The 10,687-nt window shown below is 41.9% G+C and overlaps 1 protein-coding gene across 1 annotated transcript in view; it reads left to right on the top strand.

Annotated features, from left to right (window-relative positions):
- Positions 5,167 to 10,687, top strand: part of LOC109831382 (protein N-lysine methyltransferase METTL21A) — an 8,287-nt gene continuing 2,766 nt past the window's right edge. Inside the window, exons 1-2 of the mRNA XM_020398711.1 lie at positions 5,167 to 5,202; positions 8,184 to 8,333. Coding sequence (XP_020254300.1) covers positions 5,167 to 5,202; positions 8,184 to 8,333 — 186 coding nt within the window. The remainder of the gene's footprint in view (positions 5,203 to 8,183; positions 8,334 to 10,687) is intronic.

A 10,687-nucleotide genomic window follows, 5' to 3' on the forward strand; every position in this document is an offset into this window, starting at 1 on the left:
TTCTAACTTATCGACTCTCGTCAATAGAGCGATAAGTCCTCAAAGTTGCTCCAAACGCAACACTTCTAAATTATCGACTCTCGTCAATAGAGCGATAAGTCCTCAAAGTTGCTCCAATCGTAACACTTCTAGTTTATCGACTCTCGTCAATAGAGCGATAAGTCCTCAAAGTTGCTCCAATCGCAACACTTCTAGTTTATCGACTCTCGTCAATAGAGCGATAAGTCCTCAAAGTTGCTCCAATCGCAACACTTCTAACTTGTCGCAACACTTCTACCTTATCGACTCTCGTCAATAGAGCGATAAGTCCTCAAAGTTGCCCTGAACGCAACACTTCTACCTTATCGACTCTCGTCAATAGAGCGATAAGTCCTCAAAGTTGCCCTGAACGCAACATTTCTACCTTATCGACTCTCGTCAATAGAGCGATAAAACCACAAAGTGCGAATAAATAGTTGTTGTCGCAATATTAAATTGGTATTTCATTGTTCCATGTCAAAACATGATATGAAAAAAGAAACAATAAAAAGCCAAACGGCAACACTACCTTTATTTAAAGGAAAACAAGGTGACCTAAGATAAGTGTTGTTCCTACCAAAAGAACGATACGAAAACAGGCTCATCAATTCATCAGATCAAATGAAGTTAGCTGAGACTTAATGTCAGAAAGTTTTTCTTCATGGTCGGCCCGAACCAGCATCTCGGCTCGTCTCCGAAGCTCGTCCTCACTAGACAGCATGGCAGATAGCTCCTTCTTAGCCTCTTCCAGAGCACCAGCCTTGGCACGGTAATTCACCAGGGAAGCAGTACTTTTGACGTTGAGCTCAGTGACAATAGATTCTTCTCGTTTGAATTGAGCCTTCATCCTAGTCAACTCCACTTCAGCGGCAGCGATCTTCTCTCGCAAATTCTCCAGAGAAGTATTCGAAAGTGTCAGCTCAACTTGTTTTTGAGCATGTAGCTGTTGCAGTTGTTCAACCTCAACCTCTTCCTCAGCTATATGACGTTGAGCGGCTTCATACTTATTGAGTTCTTCGGCTCGAATCTTCTCAAAAGTAGATGCAATTTGCGCTTGGATATCAGCGCGACCCAAAGCCTCCAAGAATCTGAGTTGTCCCTCTAGACGTGAGATAGCTTCAGAGCAGCGCTGAACGACGTCGACGTCACCTACAAGCTTGAGGTTGTTCAAACTATTCGTGAGCATGGGTTTGAAGGTATCAAAAGTATCTCGTCCGGCTAGCACAACCTCAATTATTTTCTTGGTAAGCCCTCTCAAGTAGTCAAGGGAAATCTTGACAAAATCTGGTACGTCTGCGGGGCTCGAAACAGCAATAGGCGACGGTACAGAAACTTCTGAAGATGCTAAGCCAAGTAAAAGACCAGCAGGCGATTTCGGTGTAGTGGCTTGTGAAGGAGTGCCGATATCCAGCTGAGATGGACTCGATTGCAAAGCCATCAGTTCCCCCATTTGAGATGACCTTGGAACGTCTACCACTTCGGTAGAGGCTAGAGAAATGGTCAATAAAGTCGTCGGTGGAAGAGCCGTGGTGGAGGTCTCCAAACGAGGTGGCTCTGACACCTGAGCTGGGGGTGGTATAAGTTGTTGCGTCGAAGGAGGGGTAACAGTACTCGCTTCATGTATCATAGGATCTGTATGAGAAATTTATTTAAATACAGAGAGAAGATTAGTGGAGCTGAAACAAACGGCACTTACCAGCGAGAGGTAGGGGAATGTAGGCTGACGCTTTGTCGGAAAAGGATGATGGTGGGATATACCAGTCTTCTGGATCATCGCTGTCATCACCCAAGTTGTCATCATTTTCATCACCTCCACCTTGGTCTCCATCATCATTCATATCATCATCACCCCCACCTTGGTCACCCTCATCATTCATATCATCATCGCCGTCGCTATGATCCATGGGCTCATCCTCGCCTACGGAAGAAAATGCTGATGCATCTTCGGTGATTGTAGGCTTTGCTATGATCCCAGTGGTAGGGCTAAGCTGTGAATCGCCTACAATTGGCAATAACACAGAGGTGGAAGGAGACTTGTCTGTTGCTGGGTCTTGCTGGGCAGTCACAATAGGTTCGGGGACAGGAGGTATATCTTCTACCACGTGAGAAGTAGTGGAGGCAGTATCATGAAGCGTGCCTTCGGGGACAAACTCCGCACCCCCTGCAAAAGATTCATCTCCATGTTCTTCTTCATGCAATGAACGAGCAGAAGGATCATGGCCTCCTAAAGCAGGACTACCTGTGGGGAGAGTAGGCTGAGGCGAGAGTTCCAGAGCAGTCGATTCTTGTTCTTCTTCTTCAGAACGCCATGTTTTCTGAGCGTCCGACATAAGTTTGGAAGCAGGGGGTTCAAGCGTTAACTTCCGACGAGCTCTTTTGTCATACTTGGCTTCTTCGACCGCCCCCAGCGCCCTTTTTCCCGTGGCACTCTGACTCCGGGTCAGAACTCTTGAAGGTTGTACCTTGTGGGTATCCGGTATCCTGATCTCTTCCTGAGCTCGCTCTGGTGACTGTTGCCGTTCACCCTCCGTAATCGACTTTTCATATGACAAATATTCATTGGCACCCCGGGCACGGAACCGCTTAGCACTCTTCTTTGAAGCATACCATTTGCGGATGTCTCTTAAGCAGGAGGTATTCATGTGGTAAGCTGAAATCTGAAGCATTGGGCATCTTGTGAGGAAGTCGGAATTTCGCTCCAGTGCAACCAGCCACTGAGTAAAACCAAGCTCTCGCTCCTTCATACACATTACCTATGAATGCAAGAGTAGGGTTTGGGTTCCCAACATAGAGCTGATCATAGCCAAATTGCCGAGAAAAACGATAAGGCTGATATGGTTCAATAAAGCATTTTCTCCCTTGTCGAAAAATAAGATAGCCCGGACGAATGTTTATGAGCCACCAAAAAGCGCCCTTGCTAAGCATGGTGAAAGAATTCGGCCCCGGAGAGTCTTGATGAAGTTCTCCATACGCGCCACCCTCGAAGGCGGGAAACTTGACAGCAATCTTGTAATTATAATCCCGTCTCAAAATTTCACGGAATTTAACTTGGTACCAACCAGCCCAGTCAGAAGTTTCTAATTGCTGAACAAGAGGGGTTGAGGTGTCATTTGATTCAGGAGTCGTCATTATTGGAGGGCAGTGCAGCACAAACCAAGATACCAAGTAAATATACGGCATCGGCACCCGAGGGGTTGGGGTTTGAATGACGGTCGTCCCGTCAGAATCCACTTTCTTGACGGCAATGAACTCAGAAGATAGTTCCCGCAAGCCACTTTGTAAACAGCACACCATGGCTGAAAGAAGGTTCAAAGGTCGTCCATAAGCCAGTAGAACAGCAGGGTATAAAACTTCTACTGTAATAGCATCCACTGGCCTTGTGGGGACCACACAACGCTTCAACCAAAGAGTTAGAAAACCAGCAAACAAAGCCATGTCGGAGATTGGAACTTCTGCCTGATAGTGGAAACTTTCAAACGTGGTAAACGCCGGGAAGACATCCTCCTCAACCTCGCAAGTATAATGAGAAGTTGCGTCATTGATACGTTCGGTGATTTCCTCAAGGGTACTGGCCGCTAAGCGAGTCACCTCAGCTTCTTTGTCCCACAGATTGTGGAAAAGATATTCCGCCCATTGTCCTTGTTTCACGCCGCTTGCTCTTTTCCCAGTAATTTGCGCACATATCTGGAAATGGCACATCAATTCCCAGTAAGTGTCGTAGATTTCGGGAGCACCATTTTTCAGGATCTCTAATTCCCTGCTTCCGGGAACAAACTCCTCATAAGGCAATTCCCCAAAAGACAGTCCAGAAATCTCAAACATTTCGTGGAGAGCGAAGCCCAGCTCACCAACTGGAGTGAAAAAGGTGCCGGTGTGAGGGTTGTAGAATTCCAGCATAGCGAAGAGTCCGCTGTAATTCGGAGGAATACCGTATCGAGTGGCTGTTATAGGAACTCTCAAATCCGAAATTCTCAAGGGTTCTTCTAGTTCCTCCAAGACGAAATTTATCATCCGGGCCCACCAGTCCGCATCACTGGAGTGAACCCAAGTAGGGGCCCTGAAATCCCGAGCAGGGAACTCTCCTTTGACAGAAATAAATGTTCTGATAAACACCTCCGCTAACTTAGCAGACTCTCCGACAGGGTGCTCTTTTTGGAATAAACCTGGCTTCAAAGCCATGAAATTATTGAAACCAGCGGGATGAGTACCCCGATGAGTGATGTGCCCCGTAGCAACACCGCCTTGGTCTTGAACAAGTTCCCAATTCATCGACCGCGGGATAGAAGCGCACTGATAATAAGAAATCGGCCACATCCGCTCCAAATTGGGAAGGAAAAGACGACGGTTGTTGACTACCTTCAGCCATTTGTAATTCCCCTCGGACATCCGCTTGGGGTCCATTTTTACAGAATCCCCGAATAGGAAGGACGGCTTCTTTAAAATCTCACGCTCTGCGGTTTCGAATTTGGCATTTGTAACCAAAGACCTGAGAGTCTCAGGAAAGGCTTGAGTGATGAGCTTCGACCGTTCTTTGTGGGTGTTCTGAAACACTGGATATTCAAAGGCGAAGCTGAAGATTGTATTCTTCTCCGCACCTCCCGCATGACCGAAGTAGTGGTTGAAAGAAAGAGGCTCTTTGGAGTAGCATACTGCAAATAGAAAAATTAGTCATAAGAAGTCTAACTCAAGAATACAAGGTTCAAACCTGCGTTCGGGGTCTTGAACGCAGGGTCTCAACCTGCATCCGAAATTCTAAACGCAAGGTTCAGACCTGCGTTCGGGGTCTTGAACGCAGGGTCTCAACCTGCATCCAAAATTCTAAACACAAGGTTCAGACCTGCGTCCAAAATTTTTTAAACGCAGGGTCTGAACCTACGTTGAAATTTCAGGAACGATGGAGCTAGCCATACGTTTAATTGGTAAACACTGAGAATTATCTTTTGAGTTTAAAGATGGAATACGGATCGCCAATCAAGGGTCGAAAATGAGAGATCTGTCAAATCGACTTCCAATGGGTCAATCTTACCATTGGTTGAAGGAACTAGCGACGAAGGCGTGAGAACTTGATCATCCCCGGAGGCTCTAGCCGAAGAAGCACCCTGAGCTTCGGCGATCTTCGATTTGGACGCCATTTTCTTCTTAGGCCCCATGGCAATTGTGGCGAAGAAGACGAAGATGGGCGAAGTATTTAGGAACGGATCTTTTCCTCCGTTGAAGCGCTGGAGAAGATGAACAGGAGTTCTGTTAAGAAACTGAGTAAAAAAGGAGAAAAGTCGAATGACCTTTTGATTTGACCTCAGTGGTCTATTTATAAACAGCTGTAGCTGTCAAATCGAAACGAGATTTTAGGTAAAATCTCACCTGAAACGTGATTCTCGCGTTTTCAAATGAAGGGGAGGAGGGGTTTTTCAACTACCAAACGCACCCTCACGGTCAAACAGTCGAACGCATGATTTAGACATGCGTTCTGATGACTGCACTCACATAAATAACACCTTCAAAGGGGTTAATATTCCAAGCAATAATCAGACTGCTGAGATCATTCTACCCTAGACAAGCTGATCGAGAAGAGTCTTTCGAAGCTGTCCTCCTGACTAAGCTGGGGATGAAAGTCTGTTCATACAAGCTGAAGTCTAAAGCCATTGTTGATGAATCAAACAAGAAGGAGGATGTCGACAAAATTTGCCTAAAACCCTGAGATGCTCTACTCAGTCTACGATGGAATACATTTAATCAGCAAAGTTTTGGGATCCAAAGTATTCCGAAAATTCGTCCCAGTCAACCGCGAACTTTCGAAAACTTTGGAGGGGGTTCTGTAGGCTGTCTAAAAATCACAATGGATAGCTGAGTCTCCATCGAACACTGATGATGGAAGTTACAATCTGACGACTTCCAGAAGGCTACAATTCGAAGATTTTCACATGTCAAAGAGTTAAAGCAAAGATTACAAAACGACAGTCTTTAGCAATACTCTGACAGAAAGGATTACAAATCGACGATCTCTTCAAACCAAGACGTGGAAGTCCTCCCCGCGTACCATCATCAAGACACTACACCGATTCAATCACCTACGCCGCTTCAACAGCTATAAACACGAATGCAGCTTCTTATGTGAGATGATTGATCTTGATGGCTGCGACAACAACATGACTAATATTATATTAGCAACCATTAGAGGTGCTGATGAGCAGTGTAATGATATTCGACACACTCAGTGGAGATCATGACCTGCAGTTGATAGAGCGTTATTGAGATGCCTCAATTGTCACAAATGGCCTGAATAAGACCTTCTTTACTGGTCTTTGGTGTCATCCATATATAAAGATAGAGAAATCTAAATACTACACCAATCAACAGCTCGAACGCAGCTCCAATCGCTGCCAAGCACAGCTCGAACGCAGCTCCAATCGCTGCCAAGAACAGCTCGAACGCAGCTCCAATCGCTGCCAAGAACAGCTCGAACGCAGCTTATCAACCATCGCTGCCAACCGCTGCCGACGCAACTCATCCATCAGTTGCCAACGCAGCTCATCCATCACTGCCAAACGCAGCTCAATCACCGCCAGAACGCAGGTCAAGGTTCTGACTCATTCAAACGCGATCGTAACAACTTCGAAGCTGTTCTTCACCCACGATTTGAGGAGTGGCTTTAGTGGGTTGTTACACCCGACTAATGGGGTAACTAAACCCCTACTTAGGTGCGGATTATGGGGGCAGTTACACCCCTATCCCCCTATAAATATCAACAAACTTAACAGAGTTGGGGGATCTTTTTTTGGATTGCTGAGATCGGATTTTTTGATAATCAGATCAAAGGGGGGATTTTCGTGGAGAAGACCTTTCGATCAGATCTTCCAGAATCAGAAAAAGGAGGATTGACTCCTTACACAGTCTGGGAAATCAACAGACGGAGGAACTCTAAGCAGTCGGCATTTGGCTTATTAACCGAATTATTTTCGGTTCCAACAACTCTATCATTAGAGTTTGTTACTTGTTCTGAATCACAAAACTCGTCAAGAGTTATCAACCAGACAAGACAGTTGTTCCAGTGAGTATAGACGGTCGGATCGTCAACGGAGAGCAAGTTCGACACAATCAATCGAAGGAGGCACTCCACCGCTACCAAGAAGAACCCAGTTTTAAACAAAGGGGAGAATCAAATTCATTCTCCTCTCTTTTGTAATCGGAATTCAATTGTAACTGAGATTAAAGGAATACAAATCAATTTTTCTTTTATTTCTTTTATTGCAACTTTTTCCACAAACAACGAGCACAAAGACAAGAATTTGAGGTGGATCGGCAATTTCCTAAATCCCGTTGGGAGAGATTTGATTCTTCTTTATATCGTATATTGCAAGACACAATCTATTCATGTGCAACCCTAGGCTTCTCTTTTTTTTATTTCTCGTTACTTCTCTTACAATATGCATCTCTGTTCTCATGCAGCCCTAGGCTTGGAAGAGTCTACTTGTAGCCTCCAGAATCGGATCTCTCACAACCCCATATTTCTCTCTATTTCCTCTACCTCTCTTATAATATGCATCTCTGTTCTCATCGAACCTTAGACTACGAAGAGAGTCTATTTATAGCCTCCAAAATCAGATATATAACCCCATAGTGGTCCTAACCCGAATAGATTATATCGGACCAAGATAGGGTTGCACCAAAAATAATTTGATCATGTTTCAGTTTTTACCAAACATTATTTTAGCTAGTTATTGGTTCAATTTTTTAAAAAAAAAAGGGAAAAGGAAAAGCGTTAAGAATTTTTTTTCTCTGGTAAAACATTTCATGATATTTTGTGCAAAACCCCAAATAGTATTATGTTACCTATTACCCTAATATAAAATGTAATACTAAAAAGAAATACCCATTAAAGAGTTATAAAATGCTATCAAATCCCAGCCAATCTATTTCTTAACGCATCCATTAACGGGTCGGATCGGGTCGGGTCGGGGTGTGCCCTCTCACCGTGTTCTTATGTAGGAAGACCTAAACACGGTGAGCGAGTACATCGACGAAAACCCCCCCCCCAAAAAAAAAACGCTCCCGCCATTGGCCATGGGCGGAAGCGCTGCAGGGGCGCGGAGGGAAGTCGCGGCGCGATGGTTCAGCAGCGGCCCCGACAATGGATGGGCCTTTACAAGTCCCCGGTCCAATGATAGAAAGACCCATCAGAGGAGATCATGCTCTTATGGGCCCTCCAACAGCCCACAGTCCACAAGCAGAACTCTCTCGTCCTCCAAAACTCCCAGACCCTCCCCTTCGACGCCTGCGGCCACCACCTCACGATCCTCCAATCCCCCTCCTCAATGGTACCCAACCCACCCATTTGTGTTCAGCTTTATAATCTTTAAGTTCCCTATTTCTAATTAATTTTGTCTTACTAAAACTTTTGCAGTCGCAAAATATTTAATCGAACATGTGAATTTGAAATTTATATCTGGACCTTAAATGCGCATGGCAATGATAATTCGGCGCAAGTGACGTGCATTCGATTGTTTTTTTAAGATGTTTATCAAAAAATATGTATAAGGTAATTATCAAAAATATATATATATATATAAGACTGCCATTGTAATGGTTTGGAAGAATTTTAGTTAAACACTCTCATACCGCATAGCAATAGCTACAAATTGTGATTTAGGCTTCTAATTACACCTCACTTTCTACGTGTGTTCTTTAGAATATTAACTTAAGTTAGGGAGAACTTGACACTGACTCGGTATTTTAAATCGGAAAGAAAATTGGCTCAGAAACCTAATAGATGAATGTAGACATAAAAACGTGAATGCCTTGTAGGTACTTGAAACTGAACCTTAACTTCTTTTCCGAAATAAAACTCTGTAAAGATGTCTAAAAGTTTCAGACCAACACCTGTTAATAGGTAAACGACGAAATACAAATTGACTCCTCTCGAAATAGTTTATGCAACTTTTCCTTCTATCTCGTAAAAACAAAAAAGGGCTTAGTCCGTTACTATACTTTACTTCCAAAATAATGATAATATTATTATAAATGATAAAGTATTCCAAAATATGATTATCACGAGTATTATATATTAAAATAATACTTCACAATGTAGCTCAGGATGTATAATATATAACATGTCGGGATTGATGTATAATATATAATGTATAATTTATAATATGTATAATATATAATATAATTATCCTAAGTATTATACATAATTAATATTTGTTGAATTGTAATTATTGTTACATACCCAGTAGTTTTAAACATAAACATCAATACTTGTGGGAGTTGGGGGGTAGGATGGAATTTGCCTTTGTAAAACGATGCGGTGTATATCCAGTATGAAAAAAAGAATACAACTTTCTCCAGAGAGAGAGAGAAACTGAAACAAAAATTTATCCAGAATATGTATTGATCCCACACAGTGGCATGTAAAAGAGAGAGAATGATCTCTATATCCAAAATTTCAATGTTCGTCATAGTATCTATAATAAAAATGTTGCTTAAAACTACTTGCTGCCAGCATACTATTGAGGCCTCTGTTTTGTGGAGGGTAAAAAAATGCTGATGAAATAAAATCTAATATGAGGCACCTCGTCAACATCCTAATAAACAAATCCTTCATTGTATCAAAGCCAACAAAAGAGATGCATCCTCCTCTGACAACTCCAACAAAAAGAACTAAAAATAAAGAAACTCAAAATTCAATATTTTCGTAGCATCTGAACTCAATCAAAACCATTATCCATTGTATATTAGATACAGAAGCGGTGCGCCGAATATCGAGGGGTGATCCTGCATGTTGAAAATATGAAAATGGAGCATCATCATACCATTGCTAGCCATATATTTAGTAGATGATGTTTATTTTGGGGTGCTCTTATAGAGAGAATACACTGAATGTATGGGTTTCGAGGATGAAGGGTAGGCTTGATTGTTTTTTTTTATGTTGATAGATTTGCTATCGGTGTATTGTAAGTTGAAGATGATGAGGTTGTATAGAGAAGAGAAGAGTGGTGGGATTAAGTAATCTGAACAGGTGGAGGTTTAAAGTGTTTAATAGGTGTTATTGCTAATGGGGATTATAGAAAATTTAATTCATTGAATTAATTGGGGGGTTATATGATAGGAATTTAAAATGGATCTTAATGCTTATAGTAGAATTTTTTTCATTTTTCTTATATTTTCATTTCTATTAAATTTTAGTTAGAACTTTTATAAAATTTTAATGACATTATTGAGTGAATCAGGACTATTTTAGTTAGGAATGTTCTAACATCCCGATCCACTTTTGTAACAGTATAAGATATAAAATAAGATATATGAGATATAGATATAGTTATCGTATAGATTTGTCTAGCTACAGTAAATAATAGTTACACTATACTATATTAAAATTGGCTTTAGATATATTATACTATATTTTACTAGAAGTAATATAGTTTTAAAAGTGTTACATAATTGATATGAAAAGAATTTCTAATAATAGTGGATGGAATTTAGATGTGTACTTGCTACATTTAATTTAAGTGGGGGTTGCGAAAAAAATTTAATGGGGTATAATTTTAAAATCTATGTATGTGTTTCATGTGTTTATGTATGTGTTTTATGTATGTATGCATGTGTTGTAACATAAATTAGAGGTTATTTTCGGCAAGAAATGTTTTAACATCCAACACATTTTTATAATAGT

The sequence above is a fragment of the Asparagus officinalis genome, chromosome 1 (genome assembly GCF_001876935.1).
Source record: "Asparagus officinalis chromosome 1, Aspof.V1, whole genome shotgun sequence".
Lineage (NCBI taxonomy): Eukaryota > Viridiplantae > Streptophyta > Magnoliopsida > Asparagales > Asparagaceae > Asparagus > Asparagus officinalis.